This window comes from Squalius cephalus, assembly GCF_949319135.1.
Source record: "Squalius cephalus genome assembly, chromosome: 22".
Taxonomy (NCBI): domain Eukaryota; kingdom Metazoa; phylum Chordata; class Actinopteri; order Cypriniformes; family Leuciscidae; genus Squalius; species Squalius cephalus.
In genome coordinates, this window is record NC_137143.1 from 15,590,851 (window position 1) to 15,613,608 (window position 22,758).

The following is a 22,758-nucleotide window of genomic DNA, read 5'->3' on the forward strand; positions in this document are numbered from 1 at the left end:
ATAATAACATTTCTTTTTAAAAAAACATTTCTGCACTTTGACTACTATCCTACTTTTTGCTGAATCAGTCAAATCCACGATTTTTGTTGCGGTCACAGTTGTTTGGCGAATTTTCACATTCTAAATCAATTTATTTCAATTTCGCATCAGGACAAAATATTTCCCCTCGCAGACTTTTGCATTGGGTTCAAGTAGATATAGATATAGAAAAACTGTTCACTCCTATTACTTATGAATGGGAGAAAATACAACGCACAATATGGCTGAATAAGTCCCGCCTTCTAAGTAAAAGAGCCAATCGCTGATTGGTAAAGTCAACGCGTTGCCTACACAGCGTAGGTCCGCAGAAGCATGGTCTCGTGCTTAGCACTGGTCTTTCCTGAAAAATAAGTTTTTATTAACGCTATTTGAGCATATGAAACAACACTTATGGGGCAGTTTATGTCAGATTTTGTTTCTGGTTTTAAATATGTTCTTTAATTGTGAGTTCGGCAAGCCGTTTTGGAGATTTAAGAATCCCCCTATTCAGATCTATACGACTTGGTCTTGGATGCCCGAAATAGCTGACAGGAGTCGTTGCAAATATGGCCGCCGAGTGAAAAGATTTTCTTTGAAAGGGATTTTGGTTCAAGGTGATAACAACAACTTGTTCTAACAACAAATTCGCCGCCTTGACCAATCCGATTCGTTAACGACTCGTTCATTTCGATTAGTGAACGAATCATTCAGACCGGTTTGGTGAGCCAATTTAACCGATTCACTGAAAAGCTTCGGACATCTCTACCCGAAGAGGGGGCGGGGCACAGCGAGGACCATCTCCAACGGTTTGTATGTTGTTTTTCATGAGTTGTCGGGTGTCTCTGTCAGTCATACGGCTAGCCCTACCCCGCAATCCGACTCCAATAGCGAAGCCCGTGTCTCCGACTCTCCGAGCAAGCAAACTCCCAGTCCGTTTTAATTCGGTCTCCAGCGTATCGACATTATTCAGCATGCCCGAGCGGAGGCCCTTCGTGCGGTTGCCCACTGACGTCTACCCCGTCAACTACGGGCTGCGCCTCAAGCCCGACCTCGTCGACTTCACCTTCGAGGGCAAACTGGAGGCAGCCGTGGAGGTAATGTTGAACCTGATTCCATGCAGCCCCTCTGCCCCCCTCTGGTCTGGGCCCCAATGTCATGCCATTTTAATGTTAAGCCTAGTTTTTCACTTTGCATTTTTATAAGTGCTGATAGTGTTGTTGCTGCTAATCTAACGAGCTACCTGCTAGTGAACCAGACAGCGGCTTTACACACCACATCTTTCATATTTACGAGTTCCAGCATGTTCGAATTGTATTATTTGTTACTAAATACTTAAACCTGGTGTCCTTCTGAGGTCTGGCTCTCACAATAAAGAGAATGAAGCAGTTAGTTTGTTTGCCCTGCAAGCTAAAGCGCTAACTGGCGCTACACTGCTAACCACGTTAGCCTGCAGAGCTGCTGTCAAAAAGCACGTACATACACAGATAAATGTCGTAATTTAACCTCCTTCCAGGTTATAGTTTTCACGTACATGGCCGAGACGGTGAATCAGTCCTGTCTACAAGCTCCTGAGTCACTCTGAGCCTGGCTGACAGTTTACATGATACTTTATAGCTTAGAATAATCACAGTGTAGCGCCCGAGGAAATGCTCAGGTGCAGGATGGACTTTGTGGCTGGGGATAAAATAAGTCTAAAACACACATAAATCTTCAAAATCTTTTATTTACGTCTTTCATAAATAGTTGGTCTGGTCTGATCAATATCTCTCTTTCTCTCTCTCTCTCTATATATATACACATACATACATATATATATATATATATATATATATATATATATATATATACACATACATACATATATCAGTGGATCTTTGTACAATCGCAGCCATTACTGCTGGGTAAATTACTGTGGTTGATCCTGTAAACAAATAGAAAAGACGGTAGAGGTAAATGCGGGCCAGATGTGATGAAATTGAGGTCCGGCCTATGTCATTGCACTTTGCGTAAGATTGTTTGTGGTGCCTTTTTATAACTCAACAGCTTCACACGTTCAGTCATGTTGCATCCCACTCTCATGCAGCTGTGTTGTGAAAGTCGCCTTACAGTTGCCAAAACTCATTGGAGCATGAGATTAACTACATCCCCCACAATGCCAAACACACTATGACTGTCATTGTGGACAGATATGGCTCACGTTGATAAACACCATTAAAACAGTGTACTGCTAGTGGCGGCCCTTTGTCACATGGCCAGTGCGCTCATTGCATCCAAGTCACATCCAGCTTCAACAAGCCACATGTGCCCTCTAAAGCTTTACCTTGGCAGCTTCAAGCCTCTAAACACAATGCGTGTCTTTATGCAGGATCCAATTCTCCGTAAATGAAGTGTGATAATAGTTAGGTTGAGGAATAATTAAAACAGACTCTGGGTTGTATTGTGTCTCTTTGTCTGTAAAAGCTAGCTTATGGACATGAGAGCCTGAAAGCTATTGATCGTCCCGGGAAAGTTTCACTTCAGCATTATGCAATAAATGCAGTCTTAAACAGCCTATTGCAACATAAGAGGCCATGCAAACTGTTGGTCTTTTTATTCATAATCTGATTATATATGCGCACGTCAGAATTTCATAGCAGCAGGAGATGGCCCTTGAGCCTCAGAAAAGCCGTGAGGATTCAGGCGGTTCTTTTTCCATGTGCTCTGTATTTGCTTGTTCTGCTGGAGATTTCCTACAACAAAACGAGAAGCGTGAAATCGAATGCACTATGACATGAGCAAAGATAAAAACGAAGCAGAGGATCCCAACACAGTTATTAAGTCTCACCAAGGCAGCTTTTGTTTGATCGAAAAAAACAGTAATATTGTGAGATATTATTACAATTTTAAAATGTAGTTTATTACTGTAATGGAAAAGTGTCACGTGATCCTTCATAAGTCATTCTAATTATTATAATATGCTGATTTGGTGCACAAGAAGCATTTCTTATTATTATCATTGTTGAAAATAGTTGCGCTGCTTAATGTTTTTGTGGAAACTGTGATACATTCTTCAGGATTGATGAATAGAAATTTCAAAAGAACAGCATTTATTTGAAATAGAAATATTTTGTCACATTATAAATGACGCTTGATCAATTTAATGCATTCTCACTGATAAAAGTATTTGTTTAAAAAATACTGTTAATTGTAAATGTCTCTTTCTGCGTCAGAGAAAGACCCTGGCTTAGTGTTTACTAAACCAGGAAGAATTTTCCTGCACTGATTGTCTGGATTGTATGTAAGTGACGTGAGTTGTTTCATTTTTTTTATGACTGTTATCTGATCCAGTATGAAACAAAGGAAGGTTCACAACGCTTGGAAAAGGCGATGAAGTGTTATTAGAAAAGAAACCACACACCAAATACTGAAAACTGAGGATCATGAAACCACTGGACCCATATGAACATTAAAACCGAACTGTATGTCATTGTTCTTGACAGGTTACACAAGGGACAAACCAGATTGTGATGAACTGTGCTGATATAGACATAATTACTGCTTCTTTTGTGCCTGAAGGGGGGGAAGGTGAGTTCTACTCAACTGTAATCCACATTTAGTGATGTATTTGCTCGACTTTTGCCTGATTGCTTGTTCGACCTGCATTAAATGTTTTATAGTCTGTTTTATTTTTAGGATTAACTGTGCTCATTTTCTCCCCGTCCATTTAGAAATTAACGCTACAGGATTTAACTATCAGAACGAGGATGAGAAGGTTACCCTATGTTTCCCCAGCACTCTGCAAAATGGTAAAGAACTCATATTGTGGCCTGGAAGAAGCCTTCTGCTGTCATGTCAACAGTCTCTGTGTAATGAGTTGCTATAGTGGGTTTATTGACACATGAAAGCGGCTTCAAAGATGAATGGTGTTTCTTGCTCTGTCCTTCTGTTTTATGTGCCTTTTGTTTTGGTTTTTAATCATAGGCTTCTTGTTTTTCAGGGTCAGGATCATTGAAAATAGACTTTGTTGGAGAGCTGAACGACAAAATGAAAGGCTTCTATAGGAGTAAATACACGACTCCTTCGGGAGAAGTCCGCTTCGCTGCCGTCACACAGTTTGAGGTAAACTCATATCAGGACGCGCGGTTCATTCATCTGTTTGCTCGCTCACTTTCTCTGCCACTGTTTGCTTTATCATTTGTCATGTCCCTCTCTCACTCTTTCTGCTCAGTCATTCACTTTCCTCGAAGATCTTGACTGTGTCTCTCGATAAAGACAAATTCACATAGTCATTCAGCATTCGCTTTTGTCCCAAGCGACTTACAAATGAGGAAAAACAAGCAATTTATTATATGGGAACCTATAATGGAAGTAAAACTAAATAGTGGAGAACTTTTTTTCAGACCCCTTGTTACATAATGTATGTTTGGCCCATGATTTATGTCTGGTGTATTGTACCGTTTTAATGTAATTACTGGTTTTATCATGATGCTTGCATTATAAATCCATTAAAATAGTCATTATTGTACTCATACTTATTCATACTTGATAGATTTTAATGTGAGAGGGATATTTAACTGAAAGTTTAGCCTCTTAGCTTGAGCTTTGGTTGAAGTTAACTTAATCAGGGCTCAGTGATAAGGATGTCCCGCTGGCTCTGGGCCAGTGTGAGAGAGTTGATGGAAAAGTAATTTGCCCTTTTGGTTGAGTGATGCGTTGCCACTGAAATATTTACATGCATTGATCTTGTGCATCCATTTTTATGCCTTGCCAAGATTAAGCATTTGGTTTTCGTTGATGTTGTCTAAATTGCAGACAAATCGGCAAAATGTACAACAACAGGACAGTGTTATCTAGCTGACTAAGATAGAGGTTTTGTCAAAATTGCACAAAAAAAGGCTTTGCACAAGCAAAACTGTTTTATTTAGGGTTTTACATTACATGTGTAATATTTCAAGCTTATTGCAATTTTTTTTAACATTTTTTAAATAAAGAAAAAAAAGTTACTAAAACATTTTGTTACTTGAAAATGCTTAAAAAAAATTACTTTAGGTCAAAAAATATATATAACTTTTTTTGGTCAGTAAAGTTTTGCATTGCATGCCATCATTTTCCAGCAAAAGTGTGTTTTATTTATGGAGTTACATTACAGATATATAATTTTCAGCTTTTCATTTTCTTTCAAAATTAGAGAAATCGGTAACCTAAACAGTTTGTGAATTTAACAGAAAATTGAATTAAATGTAAATAATTATAGCAAAAAATAAAAAAAATACTTTGCTAAAAAAAAAAGTAGCATACTTTCATCACTTGGCAATTGAAAATATTGGCAGGGCAAGTAAAAATTGCTGGATCGGAAGATCAGAATATGGTGCTTTTGTGCATCTTCAGTCTTTGATGCCATGCAAATATTCCTGCTCGTGTTTGTATCACTGCAACCCATTCTAACCCTGAATCCTCTCTTCATGTCTCGCTGTCTCCATCTCTCTCAACGTCTCTCACCCGCTTCAGGCCACGGACGCACGTCGAGCTTTCCCTTGCTGGGACGAACCAGCTATCAAAGCCACTTTTGACATCACCCTCATCGTCCCAAAGGAAAGAGTAGCCTTGTCGAATATGGTATGTGTCATTTTTCTTTTTTTAATCCTTCCCTCTGGAAACAAACGTCCCTAAATGGCTTTATTCACATTACTGTCAGACTTGTGTATTATCTAACCCAGGCCCAGAGGCATTGGGCCTACCCTTGCAAGTCATGACACTTGGCACACATTAAGCTTACTGCGGTAGTTGGTGTTACCAGTGTTACACAATGTTTGGCTGTACACCGATTAGATTACTTGGCCACCAATGTCGTTTTACTTTTTTATAGACAATTAAAAAAACATTTAGTTGAGTTGGACATGGATGCTACATTCATAAACTGAAAGCGTCTGCTCTGCTTCTGCTGAGTTTATGATGATAGTTCGACGTGTGGTTCTGGGAGACTAGTTCCCATACTGAACACACATATTTCAATCGTGTTTCACTTTCTGTGCAGAATGTTGTTGACCGAAAGCCATATCCAGAGGATCACAGTCTGGTGGAGGTCAAGTTTGCCACTACACCCATCATGTCCACCTACCTGGTGGCGTTTGTCATCGGCGAGTATGACTTTGTGGAGAGTACGTCGTCGGACGGTGTGACAGTCCGTGTGTACACCCCTGTCGGAAAAGCAGAGCAAGGGAAATTTGCACTGGAGGTATGAGAGCTGCTCCCTCTGTCTGTGATGGTTTGCTTTTTCTTTTTCTCTTTTTCTTTTTTTTTTTTTTTTTTTTTTGCTATTCAAATTCAAAAAGGTTTAGCTTTCTGTAGTCTGAATCCCCCAGATTAAATTAGATTTTTACAAACCTAGTAATATTTTTTTAAATCTACATTTTTAATGTTTATTTTTTCCAAACATCTGATTAAAATAAAGAAAAAAATACACTACTGTTTGAGCGTTTGGAGTCAGTATGTTATATGTCAGTAATAAAATTGTATAGTATTTGGTCTAAATAAAAAATAGTTTTAAATGATGCAAGTGAATTTAAACTTCTCAACATTATAATGCACAGTTTGAGAAATTGATATTCATTTATTTCATATATTATTTAATGCTATCTGTGGTTGTAATAATACTTTGGTTGTGAAAGTATTAACCTTTTTTTCTTTTTTCTTCCAGGTTGCTACAAAGACCCTTCCGTTCTACAAAGATTATTTCAATGTTCCTTATCCGTTGCCTAAAATTGATCTAATTGCTATTGCTGATTTTGCTGCTGGTTTGTACCATTTACATTATAAATGAAACATCTGTCGCAATAGACTTTGTCTATTATGTTTAACTTGTTTTAACTTTTGGATTTCTCTTGTCCTGTAGGTGCCATGGAAAACTGGGGCCTTGTTACTTACAGGTGATTTTAAGTTTTAAAAGAAATTAATAGCAAACCTGAGACTTCATAAATCATCATGAAAGCAGAACCTTGTGCCTTTTGAAAGCAGCTATTTAAGAGAGCTTCATTAATATTTCATATTTCTTGGTACTAGCATGTTAATCCCCAGCAAACCTCAACAATATGAGATGCATTATGTTGTGTTTCGTTCTTATGCATTTTTTATTTGAAAATTTTGTCTTTGTCCCCTTGCAGGGAGACAGCTCTGCTGATTGACCCAAAGAACTCGTGTGCGTCATCCCGGCAGTGGGTCGCCCTGGTAGTCGGCCATGAACTTGCACATCAGTGGTTTGGGAACCTGGTTACCATGGTGAGTGTGTTCAAATGTTCAATGTGGTAGGTTCATGCTACATATGTTTTTTGTAGGTCACAGTGGTATTTGAATATAACTGTGTTATTCAGGTTGCTGAGAATATGTCTCTTACTGCAGGAATGGTGGACTCATTTGTGGCTTAATGAAGGCTTTGCATCTTGGATCGAGTACCTTTGTGTAGACCACTGTTTCCCTGAATACGACATCTGGACCCAGTTTGTATCTGCGGACTACACCAGGGCTCTGGACCTGGATGCGTTAGATAACAGCCACCCTATTGAGGTCTGCATGAGATGAGTGTGTCTCCCCCATAACCCCAAGCTCTCCCATTGTGTGTCTCTGGTGTTTGTTGCTTTTAAGTGTTTGTGTGGACAGCAGGAAGTTTTGATTTGCACTTTGTTTGTCAGTCTGTCTGTCTACTCAGCCATATCTCTTACAGCATTTAAATTCCAGACCCAGATTTAGCCTAATGAAATATTGATCTCCGAGTCATGTTTCAGTGGATGTGTGTGTGTGTTTCTTTTGAATCGTAGGTTGATGTTGGACACCCTTCAGAAGTGGATGAAATATTCGATGCCATATCGTACAGCAAAGGGGCATCTGTCATTCGCATGCTGCATAACTACATTGGCGATGAGGTGAGAGTCACGCTTTTGGCCAGCTTCAGAGAGACACTCAGTGTAAATCTGTCAGACAGGTGGTCGATGTGACTCCCCCAAGAGGATTTATGGAAAGACATGTTGCTTATCTGTCTATTGTGCTAGAGTCTAAGATCTTTAAGCATTTGTAATCTGTCTGATGACTTTTGGTAGTTGTTGCAACCATAGTTCCAGCCATCATTAACACTGACTGAATCTGCCATTGTGTTCACACTTGGCACACTTGGTTTGATTAAAATGTGTGAATGCTGTTAGTGCAGTTGATTTGAATAGATGGTTCGGCTGAAATATAAGCGCAAAACCGAACAAAGACATCTAAACAAAACGAAAACAGGACGTGATGTCACAAGATGCGACCCTAAAAAGAACAGAATGCTCAAGGATACCTGGTTCTTCTCGTCATTGGAAATATGTTTCCTGTTACATTTGATAAAAGCGTCAGAACCACCTTCTCCTTGCAGCAGATCTTCATTTGTATATGTAACAGAGGAATTCCTTGCACTGTTTTGACTCATTTACATATTTTATAAGCTCTTTGTGACTTCTCAGCTGGTAAAAATAGCATCATATGTACGCACTAACAAACAAGCGCTTTAGCCCGGCACATAGCATTGTTTTGGTTGTCCCGTAAGTTCCGTAGCAAAATATACACCATAGAAGGTGTTTATGTTTTGTATCTTTAGGTTCAGTGTTAAAAATGACCAGGACTACTAAATTAATCATTTTATTTTTTGTTCCGGACCTAAAGAACTAAGAGAACCAAACTGCAAGTTTGAACACTCTTAGATTCATTCTCTTTTTTGCAGTTATCTTTAGAGCTTTGGTTTTGAATGATATTTGATTGAATGATTTTTTTTTTCTTTCTAGGATTTTAGAAAGGGAATGAATGCTTACCTTTTGAAGTTTCAGCACAAAAATGCATCTACTGGTAAGTTAACTTGCCATAATATTTGTGAAACTTAAGCTTTAACTTTTATCTTGATTACTGAACAGCCTAATGACCTTGTTAAACCCAAATCAGGATCCTTTATAGAAGATTTTAGGCCTGTTAAGATTATTACATATCACATCTCCTGTTAACAATTATTTAAAATCCAAATTTAGCTCTAGAATTTTTAGAAAAAATGGGTCTTAAATATCTATTTTAAATTTTAATTATTCAAGCTGGGTTTTAACCATGAAAACTGCCAAAGAAGCTGGGATTGTGGTTAAAAACAAAAAACAAAATCACAATTGTTCGATCTAATGCATATAACCAAGTCCCAACTTTACATTTTTTCTCTTTGGATATTACACTCAATAGGGAAGAAATGATCTGTCACTACTTCCGTTTCATAGCTACTTTACATATGAATAAATGACTTCTTAAAGCTGTAGTCTGTAACTTTTGGTGCTCTAGCGGTTAATAAACAGAACTGTGTGTGTCTTGCGGTTTGTCTATGACGAGTCACGCAGGTGGTGGTACGACCCGTACCAGTCTAAAATAGTCTGAATATAAACACTTATTATAGGTGTACTGTATAGTGATTCAGGATAATACAAAAACACGGTTTGGAAAATGGATTCATGATGTACTCGCAAATTATATAAATTTTGTAAGTTTTAAGTTACAGACTGCAGCTCTGTGTGTTTATAGGCTTAAACGGACGGTATTTGGCATGAACACAACTCTAAGTCGTAAATCACAGTTATTTGTGTGACAATTACTCATTAGCCACTCATTAGTTCATAATCATGGCAGTTCTAGCAGTTTTATCTTGAACTGTAGAAAGCTTGCAGTGTGTTATTGAGGGAGTTTCACTGCATAAAATTTGGATGATATTTCTAACATTTAGTTTGAGCTTGACTTTTGTCTGTACCTTATGATATTGTAAATGATACTTTATACATTTTAATACAGTATTACAAATGACATTTTTATAATATAAAATTAGCCATTAATTTTCACTTGTGCTCTGTGTATTGTTAATAGGAAAAGATATCCATAAGGAAGTGGTTAAGCATTGCCTTGAGACCAGTGATCCGATCCAAACAACAGAAATTACAGCTGTAGTAATAACATGGTGTTACGTTGTAATTCTGACACAGCATAGTATTTGGCGGGAGAGTTGTGGGCGTGTGAACTGGCACCAGTGTTGTTATTATGCTTTGTTAATTGTTGTGTAGTCAGAAATAAAAGGTGTGACGTTCTCTCTTTCTCTTTTTCTATACCAGAGGACCTATGGGAGTGTTTGGAGAAAGCAAGCGGGAAGCCTATTGCCGCAGTGATGAATTCCTGGACCAAACAAATGGGCTTTCCTATTATAGTAGTGGATCAAGAGCAGGTAACATTTACAGACCCATTCTCATCGTTTTTCTTTTGTCATCATCCAGCTCAGAGGGATTGTTTTTCTTTCAAATTTCTCTGGATGTTCTTTCCCCTAAAGTTTTCAAATACAATTTAAATAACCCTCGGGGTATTGAGAAGTCTTGCTGAGATGGACTATGAGCTTCTCAGCGAGCATCTGGTAATAACAACTGTTGTCTTGGCAATACAAGATGTAATCAGAGCTGAAATAATTGCTTTTGATTTTTCTTTTTTTTTTCTTTTTTCCTTTCCAGCATGGCAGTGACCGTGTGCTGAAAATGTCTCAGAAGAAGTTCTGTGCTAGTGGACCACGTAATGGTACGTGCCAAAAAAAGAGAGCAGTTAAACTAGGCACTGAACCCGCTGACTGTTTTAACAATTTATTTATCTGTCTTTTTCTGACTCTGTTATACCCTAATTTCCGTGTGCTAGAAGAGGACTGCCCCAATTGGATGGTTCCCATAAGTATCTGCACCAGTGAGGACCCGAGCTGCACTAAGATGAAGGTTCTGTTGGACCAGCCTGAAACCACAGTTAACGTCACCAACGTTGCAACTGACCAGTGGGTCAAGGTCAGATTGCTGTGTTTTATGTATTTTATTGAAAAGGCTATTTATACTTCAAATTGGGATGACTCAAAGATTGACAACCCATCTCATGAACATGTATAAAAAGGGGTCATATTATGGAAAATGGTATAACTAAAACAGTTGCTTAATTTTGGGGGTCAGAAAAAGGTCATATAAAACTAAATGCAAGGTTCCTATGCAGTTTGGATAAGTATGGAATTAGATTTAAATCATTTCCAGGTAGGGGTAGGCGATTATACTGGTAGACACAATTAACCGGTAGATATTTGTCAACTGGAATAGGATTTTGGACCATCATCTCTTGTCACGGTTATGCTCATGTAATGTTGCTGTGCACGCTTTTCGCTTGCATGCGTTTTTTAGCATTAAGGTTTAAAAACAGATGATTTTAAACCATTGAAGTGCAATTAACAACTGAACTGAGTGCTTTTTGCCGCCTAGTTGGGAACCGCCTGAACGGTTAAATACACATACCTATGTGTCAAAGTATTGCAATTAAACATAGTCATTTATGTCTTAAGTGAACGTAAACAGTTGAGACAGAAAACACATGAGTATATTGGATCCGTGCAGTCTGTCTTAAAGTGACAGCATCCAAATTTACCTGCTGTCATTATTAATATAAAAAAAAAAAAAAAAAAAAGAGAATCTCTCACTTCTCTTGGCTGAATCACTTTTGGAACTTTAATAAGAATGTATATTTAATTTACACAGTAAAGACAATGCATTGTTTTATTATGCGTTTGATTACTTCATACATTTTATGTAGTATTTCTAGTGCTTGAACTTTTTCAGGTATTTCTGTTTAATTTGTGTCTTTTGTTCTATTGTATTTTTTTTTCTTTGCTCTTTATCAGTTTACTTGTCTTCAGCAAGCTAAGCTTGAGAGTTATTTTAGGCTAGTATTGTTTTTTTAAATGAGATTGAAATTGAACAAAACTGAAAGTATTATGAAATTTCAAAGGTATCAAACATTTTGATATCATAACCTTATTCAAAGCAAAAATAACTGTATCATGATATATATATATATATATATATATATATATATATATATATATATATATAAATTATGCAATAATGAATATGCAGTGTGTTTTTCACATTTGATTGATTACTGTAGTTTTTGTTGAAGCATCAAAATTGGAATGAAGAATTGATATTTCACTGGTGTCTAAACATTTGTACCACTGACCCAATCCTCAGCACTGAGCCCTGCTGGAGCTGCTCTAAATATGTGCTGTACTGTTAAATGAAAGATAAAATATGATAGAGCAATAGAATGAAGAGTGAAAGTAACAGAAGCTCATACAATGCATTTTAGCAGGCTTAATTAAGCATGAAAATAACTGAAGGAGATATTTATTTGATGAACAAATTAAGCCAACTAATAATATGATTTAGATTCTTTTGGTTTCTCTACCAATACATTTAAAAATTACAAATGCAGTGAAAATACAGGTATTGGTTATACGTTATCGGTATCGGACTAATATCGTCCCTAATGCATCCCTAATATCGTTACTGTGAAATAAAATGACTCGTATCATGATTTTGGTCATATCGCCCACCCCTATTACCAGGTCTGGAAAAATATGTAAAAAGAAAAGTCTGGAAACACAAATATTTTTCCACACACTATTTACCCTATTTAGGTTTCTAAAATATAAAAGTAAGAATTTCTAAATATAAATTTATCATATAAGCAGTGTGAATTCATGGCAAAATTTAGTGATCATTTAGTGATTCTTTACCATAAGCGAGTCTCTTTTGAACTTCACTAAAGAATGTTTATGTGCCACTCAAACCAGAAACAGATAAAGGAGCAAACAATCATTTAATTCAGACTACTTTTTGCTGTTTGGTGGTCATTCAACATCAAACCACAATTACATCATCAAACCGATGTGTCAGAGGTGATATATGCAGGTCAGAAAGCGTTTTAGGTTCTTCTCATCATTCAAGCGTATGCTATCACTTCGACAAAACCAATGATGGAAAAAAACGTATACTTATAAAAATATTTACAGATGATTGTACTATAAACCAAATAATGCTGCATGAATCATTTGTTTAATATGGTCTGAAAAAAATGTGTAGGAACCCTGTAAACAACAGCATGTATGCAATCTATATGTCCAAACTGTGTGTGTTTTCTTCCATGTGCAGATTAATCCAGGTACCGTAGGATTCTACAGGATCCAGTACAGCTCAGCCATGCTGGAGAGTCTTCTGCCTGGTATCCGAGACCTCACACTGCTGCCTGTGGACCGCCTGGGTCTGCAAAACGACCTCTTCTCTCTGGTGAGACGCCACACATGAGCCTGAATCATTGGTTTGCAAGAGTAGAGGCTCAGGTCTCCACCTTGAGTCAGTTCTCAAGTATTTATGATGAAGACTTGAGTGAAGAGTCAAGTTACACAGTCTTATGGAAGTCAGGTTCTTTCAAGCCTCCAGGTCTGACTAATACATTATAAATTATGAATAAAAAAAGGGTGAGTTTTGTAACTTAAGCTCCAAAAAAAAAAAAAAAAAAAGGCTTACAAGACTGTTGAGAAATGTTAAGTTGATTTTTTTCTAGAACTATAAAAATTTATAGGAAGTGGTTATCAGACACTGTACCGTGCAAGTATTTTTAATTTCCATGGGCCTGTTTCGGTTGATTTGTATAATAATGATCTATTCATACAGGACCAAAAATCCAATTAAATGTATTACATTCAATTAGTCAAAATATAACTAATTAGTGTATTATGTGCTTGTCTTAGTGCTTCATTGATTTAGTATTGGTGTTTCACTGAGCTCTTTTATAGGCTACAGTTCTTTTTTTCAGCGTCGCTATCATTGTGTTCAGTGTTACTGAAAGGTTTCTTGAGAAAAGCAATTTCAACAATATCATTATTCATTTCTGTCTCTCCTCTCCGTCTGTTACCACCTTCTGTTTTTAATAGTGTGGTGCTGTCTCTCTCTCTGTCATGCCCTCAGGCTCGAGCAGGTATGATCAGTACTGTGGAGGTGTTGAAGGTGATGGAAGCATTTGTGAATGAGCCAAACTACACGGTGTGGAGTGACCTGAGCTGTAATCTGGGTGTTCTGTCCTCTCTGCTCTCACACACTGACTTCCACGAGGACATCCAGGAGTTCATCCGAGATCTCTTCACCCCTATCGGCATGAAGCTGGGATGGGACAGCAGAGCCGGAGAGGGTGAGAGCCAGAACTCAAAATTCATAAAGGGATAGTTCACCCAAAAATCCAAACGGTCATAATTTACTCAGTCATTCCAACCCTGTTTGATTTACTTTCTTCTGTGGAACATATAAAGAATATAATTTGAAGCTTTTGAGCCCATTACCTTTGATTGAATGGAAAAAAAACCTTTGTTTTGGCACCTGCCAATTTGCTAAATGCTGTATGGGAGTTGATATATAAATGTGGCGAGCAATGAGCATATGTTAATGTTCTCATAGGTAGGATGTAATAACCATGGCAGTATCACAAACCTTTTATTTTTTTTATTTTTTTTACTTTTAATAAAAGGTCAGGGTTAGGATTGTGACAATACCATATTTCCTGTAGTCAATACCAGTATCAGAAAAATTGCATTTTTCATATTCAATACCAATTTTTATACTAATGCAAAAAACAAATATGTTATTGATTAGACTCATTTATTAAGTTCATGTAAATATCTTTAGAAATGCATATATTAATATCAGTTAAATTAAATTTACATATAAATGTTTAAAATATCATGTAGCCTTCAAGTATTTCTTATTTTTTTTAAATGTATAAATATTAGTGCTGTCAATTGATAAAAAGATTATACTATTTTCTGTAATTAATCGTATCTAACATTAAAATTTCTAATATATTTTTATATTTGTAGTGCTTATTTTCACATTAGCTAGATTTACATGGATACCTTTTGTTTCAATCGGAATGAAATCAAATGTAGTGTTTTAATGAACGCTAAATAAAGTGTTAATGTTTGCCAAACTTCAGATCGGAATAGTTTTTTTTGACATGCGCACACTGCACGAATATACAGAGTTTCTCACTGTTTGCACAACAAGTGTGGTTATCTGTGGATGATAGTCCGAAACAAGAACGGTTGGGATGTTGTCCTGTTCCACATCGCAGACGATGAGTGGAAGCGGAATTTTAAAATGACACGACAGTCATTTATGACACTTTATTTAACCACAGCAGCTCATTACACACGTCAATACGCTATTTCTACGTCATTGCTTTCCAGTTTCGGTTTTCAATCCGATCAAGTGTTTACATGTCCTATCAAACGGATTAGAAAAGGTTTAAACCACCCCTTACAATCCGAATGAAATTTAAATTGGATTGGATTTAGGGTCCAAATTAATGTAGAATCACCAAAAAGATTAGATATTAAATTAAATATTAGTTTAATGGCTTGTTTTTACTAAGTATTATAAAGGTCAGTATCACCAATACTGCTGCTACTGTCTCTATTAAATAGATTTTTTCCTCAATTTCTAGGGATGAGTTTATTTTACACATTTAATTTTCACAATAAGTAAGAAAATTACTAGTTAAAACATTTGGTAGTAATATATTTATGTGTGAATTGATCCTCTCGATACAACTTCTGTATCACAAGTATTTGCACTTGTGCAATGGTTAGACGTTCGCCTAGAATCGGGACTGTTTCTCACACAAACGTTTGTTTGCATGGTACATTAATCCCTTTTTACCGTGAAATATCTTGTTTTATTTTAGCTCAATGCTTTTTGGTTGATTAGTTGTCATTCATTTGTCATGAGACATTCAAATGAAGTGCTCTTTCGTTTGTTGCCCCTCTCCCCGTCTCTTGTTCAGGGCATTTGGACGCCCTGCTGCGAGGTCTGGTGCTGGGGAAGCTGGGTAAAGCGGGGCATAAGGCCACTCTGGAGGAGGCCCGGCGGAGATTCAAAGAGCATGTGGAGGGTAAACAGATTCTGTCTGCAGACCTCAGGAGTCCAGTGAGTCCTCTAGCATAACACAGACACATTTGCATCATGGTACATTTAGCATGTATTGTTGGGAGAAAAATGCCAAAGCTTAGACTCTATTGGTGGAGACAAAAAAGCTGAGATACTTGGGTACCTTCCAACTCTTTTTAATTAGCTCATCCACAGTTTTTATCAAATCTTCTAGCTACTCCCTAATAGTGGCATGGTCTGTTTTGAAACATTTCTCACGTGTTGAAGGCCAAAGAAGAGATTACTATATTATGCTGGTGCAAGTTTAGCTAAGGTGAGACCTACAGTGTCATTGTGCAGTCAATAGGGGCTTTTGCACTGGTTAGTTCTAGGAACTAGCTACAGGGTGGTTCCCCGAGAACGAATGGTTCCCCTAGAAACATTTTCCTGTTTGCGTTCGCACAGCCAGTAGGAACTCTGAAGTGACGTAAGCCGGGCTTGTTGTTGTGACTTTTATTTTGACGACGCGGTGGACCTTTATTTTGATGAGCCTGAGCTCATAGTGCTCGCATTCTCCGTGTTCGATTAGTTTACGATCTGTCCAACACATTATTAGATAGAACTGTTATACAAAGAAAGTAGACAGTAAATGAAAAGATATTAGCGTATGCCATGTGGTTGATGTCCAATGTTGCTAGATGAGCAGAAATATACAGTAGTAAACATTTGAAGTGGATCAAAACCTTTCATTGAAGTTCTACATGAATTTTGAACAATACCCGTTCTTGTCTTAGGACAACTTTGATGAAATTTTTGGATCCACTTCAAATGTTGACTACTGTATAATGTTTCTCTTGGTCCCCTCAAAGATGTGTTGGATTTTCTCCTCAGCGAAAGGTTAAGAGGTCCATCTATCACTGTTTTCCATGTTCATAGAGTTAGTTTGTGGAGTAAATAAATAGGCTATAATCTGTGTTTACACGGCTTTTTAAAAAATGGCGGGTGCTGGTCTTTTGCGTGCATTCGGCTAATCAGTGTACACTTACGTCACTGGTAGTACCTATAGTGCTGGTTTAGATCCTTCTCTGAAGTAGGAGCTAAATTAGTTCATCCAAAAGGAGTTCCTAGTACTAAAATAGTTCCTGAGGTGCGAACAGGCCAAAAACCGGGTACTTTCGCCAATAGTTCTAGGAACTATGAAAAGTTTCCTCTAGTGTGAAAGCCCCTTTTGTTGCCCCTAGCTTGAAGGCCAAAAGAAGAGCTTACTATCGTTATGAACGTGCAAATTCATGGCGAGTTCAGCTAAAGGGAGATGTACAATGTAAATCACAGAAGCCTGAAATTACAGAAATTTCGTTAATTTATTCTGCAAATATATATGAAATGTCAAAACAAAATTGTCAAAAAATTGTCTTATTTTTTTAATTTATTTTTTAAATGGTGGTCCTGTATTGTTTTTATTAGCTCTGTATCAACTAGGGATGTGATGATGACAAAATGTTTCCACCGGTTGAACGGTGCGTGACAACCACCTCGCTTTTAAATCGCTTATGAATGCCCATGCGGCCGTGCGCTTTTTACCTTAGCAGCGATTCTGGGAGGAAATTGCTTGAATGGTGGGTTCATTTTCATACTTAGGCCGTGTGTCCACCAAAGCGTTATTAGCCAGCTGAAAACGCTAGGCGCTCTGCTAAAAACGCTCAGCTGTGGGCGCTTGAGAGCGTTTTGGCAGCGGAGCGTTTTTTCAGTTGAGACGGTTGAGACCGAGACACTTTGCTTGTTATGATACGGAATATCCGCGAAAGTCTTACTAGTATCTCATTTCACACATATTTTGTTTCTGTGTTGATTCTATATTAAAATGTCAATACAATGTAGCCTAATGTATTTTATCTGGCTCTTGATTTTGTTCCGTTATTATGCTTGTTGTTGTCATCTGTTGACGTTGTACAAGCAGAATCATGTGGCGGACGCGGTTGGTCGGTGTGGTATTAGTCCCGCCCCTCCTCCACTGTGATTGGACGGTTGGGTGAAAAGTGACAGTGATGAGCGCTGCGTTTTACCAAAAGTTGAACATTCTTCAACTCTCGGCGACCAGTAAAAAACGCCGAACGCTCAGCGCTTCAGCGTGAAAAAGACGCTCAGCGCCTCGTTACGCTCATGGCGTTTTAAAAACGCGGCGCTCCCATTGAAAACAATTGAAAAAACACGCCAGCCGCAAGTAAAAACGCTTTGGTGGACACACGGCCTTAAAGGAGAACTCCGGTCAATTTTAACATTGAGCTCATTTTTTTGTACATTTGGAGTGCTGTCAATACAGAGAACAACGACAAAAATCGCTGTTGCCTACACCGAGTTATTCTATTTTTAAAATTTAAAATACCTGTATTTACATCCTGTTTTTCGGTTGAAGTCCAAAGAAGTCGATTGCCGAGTTCACGCGCGTGATCATAGGTAACTAAACCTATGCGCGTGAACTCTGCAATCGACTACTTTGGACTTCACCCGAAAAACAGGATGTAAACAGGTATGAGCGCTGGCTTAAATAACATAATTTTTATACATATCTTTTACATCTACTGCAGTCAGATCCACTCGTGTTCACTCGGAAGGAATCACTCACATGACCTGTGCACTTGTAATGACACATCAAGGATGTTAAGAGGCTAAAAGCAGGTTTAGTACTTGCCCCATTGAAGTCAACAGGGTGCAAATTTTAAAAATAGAATAACTCGGTGTAGGCAACACCGATTTTTGTCGTTGTTCTCTGTATTGACAGCACTCCAAATGTACAAAAAAATGAGCTCAATGTTAAAATTGACCGGAGTTCTCCTTTAATGAAAAACACAACAACAAAACAGTTCAATGACCAACTCGCTTATATTACACAAAACTTTCATTGACAAAACGAATAAGCACGGCAGCCTCATTTTTGTTGTGTGCTTGAAGGTGTGTGTGTAAAGGGTTACCTCCGAATGCTGCCGCCTTCATCAGCCTCAATGTTTGTAGGTTCCCTATTAGCATTGGGTTTAACTCCAAAATATTGGCAAATCGGCGCTTTTACATTTAGTTTTGAAACCAAATCTTCCGCCATCGTCTTGTCAGTCAGCTTGCCTCACTCTCGTCACATGATAAATGAAATCTGACTCATGCTGCTGATCTGTGCTGTGACTCTCGTCTCGTTCTCATTGTAGTGTCTGTTCTCTGACTGAACTAAATGATTTTTATTACGGCAAGTGATGTAATCGGTGTGTGGCTGAACGCTGTGTAACACCGGTAATACTGACCATTGCAGCAGGCCTAGTTTCAACATGTCCCTGTAAACAAGGTGGTTGTTTTTTTCTTTATATTTTTAGGTGTACCTGACAGTTCTGAAGCACGGAGACAGCACAACGCTTGACACCATGCTCAAGGTGACAATTTACACGCGTCTAAACACTGGTTACAGCGTTAAAGGTGCAAACAAATATAATGGCATCTTTCATTTTCTGTGTTCAGCTTCATAAGCAGGCAGATATGCAGGAGGAGAAGAACCGCATCGAGAGAGTGCTGGGAGCCATTCCCGCTCCTGACCTCATCCAGAGAGTGCTTAACTTTGCCCTGTCGGTACGTGAATACGCACACACTTACTGTAGAAAATAGGTCAGAGTGTGGAAAATTTTAAAGCACCAGAAACACGCTTTGCAAGAGCTTCTATAATATCATGATTATAGTTATTTTGTTCTTTTATTTTAGCTGTTAAAATTAAGAACAAATATGCAAATAATACAAACAAGAGGAAGAATATAATAGAACAGATATACAGATTAAATAAACTTTCAGGTACAGTAGGCTTATTTAGCATAAAAGAAATACTACATAAATTGAATAATCAAATGTAAAAGTAAAACACTGCATAGACTTCTCTGTATGAATTAAATATAAATTGGTTATTACTAAAGATACAAAAGTTATAGTCAAGAGCAGTTAGTGATTTTCTCTTTTTTGTTGTTTGATTGACATTAATGACACAGGTTGTCACTTTAAAGGGATACTCCACTTTAAAATGAAAATTCTGCCATCATATACTCACCCTCATGTTGTTTCAAACCTGTATGAATTTCTTTCTTCTGCTGAACAAAAAGGAAGATATTTAGAAGATTATCAGTAACCAGACAGTTTTTGGGTCCCATTGACTTCCATAGTATATTTTTTTCCTACTATGGAAGTCAATGGGACCCAAAAACTGTCTGGTTACTGATAATCTTCTAAATATCTTATTTTCTGTTCAGCAGAACAGAAGAAGAAATTCATACAGGTTTGAAACAACATGAGGGTGAGTATATGATGACAGAATTTTCATTTTAAAAGTGAACTTCTCCTTTAAGAATTAATATACTGATACACATCCAGTTTTTGCCCAACTGTTTGTTCATTTAAGACATAACTGACTGTGTATTTCACAAGATGGGCATTTTGACATAATTGTATGTTTATGTATCTTTAATGTTGTTGTATTAATGTTTAAAGATTTAAACCATTTTCCCCAGGAGATCAATAAATCACCATTTTCATCTCTCTCTCATCTTCGAATTAACATTCTCACAAGAAATCCAATCTGACACGCTCATTCTCTGAGCTCTAATCTGAATCTGGAGGAATTAAAAATCTCCAGTGACAGTGTGAACAGTGACACTGATTCTGGCTGTGGTATTTTTAGGAGGAGGTTCGTCCCCAGGACACTGTGTCTGTAATCGGGGGCGTAGCTGGAAGCAGCAAACAGGGGCGCAAAGCTGCATGGAAATTTGTTAAGGACAACTGGGAAGAGCTTCATAACCGTTACCAGGGCGGCTTCCTCATATCAAGACTCATCAAGGTGAAACAAGTGCAGCACGCAAGTAGAGACGAAAGTACAGATAAAAAAAGCAACACAGTAAAGTAAATTAAGATGAGAAATACTGTACCAAATCTAATTTGGTTGTGTATAATCACTATGTATATATATATGCAGTGTTGATGCGTTGTTTTTGATTCTTCACTGCAGCTGACAGTGGATGGGTTTGCAATAGACAAAATGGCTGCTGAAGTTAAGGTGAGCATCGTGTGCTTTCTCTTGTCACTTGCAAAGCCTTTTTTGCATTCTACAGACAATGTTGTCCAAAGTGAATGGAAATTTCTGTAATATACGATTTTCTAGCTATGTTCTGCTCGGAAATTTTATTTTGCTTTTGGGAAGAGTAAAACTTGCTTACTGTGTAAGCAAAATGTTCAGTTGAATTGATTTTTATCAGTGAAGCCGGTTCACTAATCTGAAGGATTTATTACTAAATCAGATTGAATGAGTTATAAGCCTTTATACAGTTATCAAAAAATGTATAAACTCTTTACAGGAACACTTATCTGTTAATATAATGTATTTAAATAAGATTTGTTAAATAACAAAAAAAACCTGTGAGTATCACTTAATGTACAAATGCCACCCAATTATATAACAAAATATGAAACAAAATGGTATTTATATATATAAAAAAAATCATTTTCATTTTCTGAATCGCACCAAAACCTGTCAATGAAATGTCCTGGTCATATTTTGGCCTAAAAATAAAAGATTTTATAGAGAGCTGTTTTGAGTTTCACTTAAAAATGAATGAATGAATGTCACCCCATTATATAAGCTGGATTTATTTTCAAGAAATGTATGACAAGCTAACATATCAAACAAAACTCGTCACAGAAAGAAGTTTGTTTGGTTTCACATGATGCAATAGATTTCAATAGAAACAATAGATATCCTGTTAAAGATGACGATAACTTAGCCACTGCGGGTTGCTGTTCTTCTCAGAAATGCTGGTTGTCTTTCTGTTTCCAGAGTTTCTTTGAAAGTCATCACGCACCAGCGGCGGAGCGCACGGTACAGCAGTGCTGCGAGAACATTCTCCTGAACGCCGCCTGGCTCAAGAGAGACGCAGATGACATCCACCACTATCTCCTGCAGCGGAAAGCGCCCCCTGTCTGACCTCCGAACTTTGACCCCTCCCTGACCTGCTCACTCACTCCAAAATGAGCATCATCTGGCTATCTTCAGCGAAAAACAGAAATGATTTCAAAACTGCAACTTCATCTTAAGAATTACCCAAGAGTCAATAAAGAGAAGTGAAACTAGGAAACAAGACCGTTGTTCACGCTTGAGTGTGACGTAGTTCCCCATTCTGCCAGTGGGAGGCGCAAGTGCACTCGAGCAGAGCTGTGACTGAAACGCAAGAGATTCTCCATGTTATTTTATGAGCTGGTAATGCATGTCAACACACCGTTCCCTCAGTATGGCACCCCTCTTAATGCAGTGGTATTATAACGCAATCATCTCTCTTTCCTTGCATTTACCGGTTAAAAAAAAAAAAACGAAAAAAATCAAGCATGATGTTGATATGCTCATTTTTAAGTTTGTTTGTTTGTGTTTTCTTTTGTTCTGTACAAATGACGATCTCCTCCTTCAGTTTTATTAGTAATGGCTATATACGCATTTTACCCAGAATCCTCTGCGGCGTGACTGGGCAGAATGGAGGTTAAAGGTTGGGATGCACTGGTAACTGAACGGACTCTATGGTAACGGCTCTGAATCCCATCGTTAGTAACGGTTAGGACTGAAGACGCATAAGCATGGTACTGTGTGTATATTGTAAACTGCGAGCATTAGTTCTGAGACCTTCAATTAATCTGAAATGTGATTATATATACATACGTCTTTGCCCTTGTCTCCTGTACGTCACTGTCATCTGTTCTTCAGCACTTCCAGTGGTTTATACCTCCAGAAACTGCGAGAGAAATCGACACAATGGAAGAAAAATTTCACAAAAAGTCCGAAATGTCATAAGCATCTGCCATGATAATGCAAAGCTGTTAGAGAAACATTTTATAAGATCTATTTAATGATTATTTTACTGTTGTTGAAATCAAAAAAAGCCCCCCCCAAAAA

The 22,758-nt window shown here is 37.7% G+C and overlaps 1 protein-coding gene across 2 annotated transcripts; it reads left to right on the top strand.

Moving 5' to 3' along the window:
• The first annotated feature begins 788 nt into the window (after nucleotides 1-788).
• On the top strand, nucleotides 789-22,598 carry npepps (aminopeptidase puromycin sensitive). 2 transcript variants are annotated; one of them, XM_079856531.1, is made up of 23 exons: nucleotides 789-1,112; nucleotides 3,498-3,582; nucleotides 3,726-3,803; nucleotides 3,995-4,116; nucleotides 5,506-5,613; nucleotides 6,032-6,232; nucleotides 6,695-6,791; nucleotides 6,890-6,923; nucleotides 7,158-7,272; nucleotides 7,393-7,557; nucleotides 7,809-7,913; nucleotides 8,802-8,862; nucleotides 10,149-10,258; nucleotides 10,536-10,599; nucleotides 10,714-10,853; nucleotides 13,041-13,175; nucleotides 13,857-14,076; nucleotides 15,724-15,866; nucleotides 19,163-19,219; nucleotides 19,305-19,412; nucleotides 20,506-20,661; nucleotides 20,830-20,877; nucleotides 21,655-22,598. In XM_079856531.1, exons 1-23 carry the CDS (start codon nucleotides 831-833, stop codon nucleotides 21,799-21,801), a joined length of 2,781 nt encoding a protein of 926 aa, XP_079712657.1. In that variant the 5' UTR covers nucleotides 789-830; the 3' UTR covers nucleotides 21,802-22,598. The 2 variants fall into 2 exon arrangements, with proteins under 2 accessions (XP_079712657.1, XP_079712658.1); XM_079856532.1 differs by having other exon boundaries at nucleotides 798-1,112; nucleotides 10,717-10,853.
• Nucleotides 22,599-22,758: the final 160 nt, after the last annotated feature.

Bases quoted from the DNA above. Each gene is read 5' to 3' on its own strand.
- npepps (XM_079856531.1), top strand. From the start codon at position 831: ATGTTGTTTTTCATGAGTTGTCGGGTGTCTCTGTCAGTCATACGGCTA. The intron at 10,854-13,040 runs GTCAGATTGCTG...TTCCATGTGCAG, and splicing joins CAACTGACCAGTGGGTCAAG to ATTAATCCAGGTACCGTAGG. The intron at 14,077-15,723 runs GTGAGAGCCAGA...TCTCTTGTTCAG, and splicing joins GGACAGCAGAGCCGGAGAGG to GGCATTTGGACGCCCTGCTG.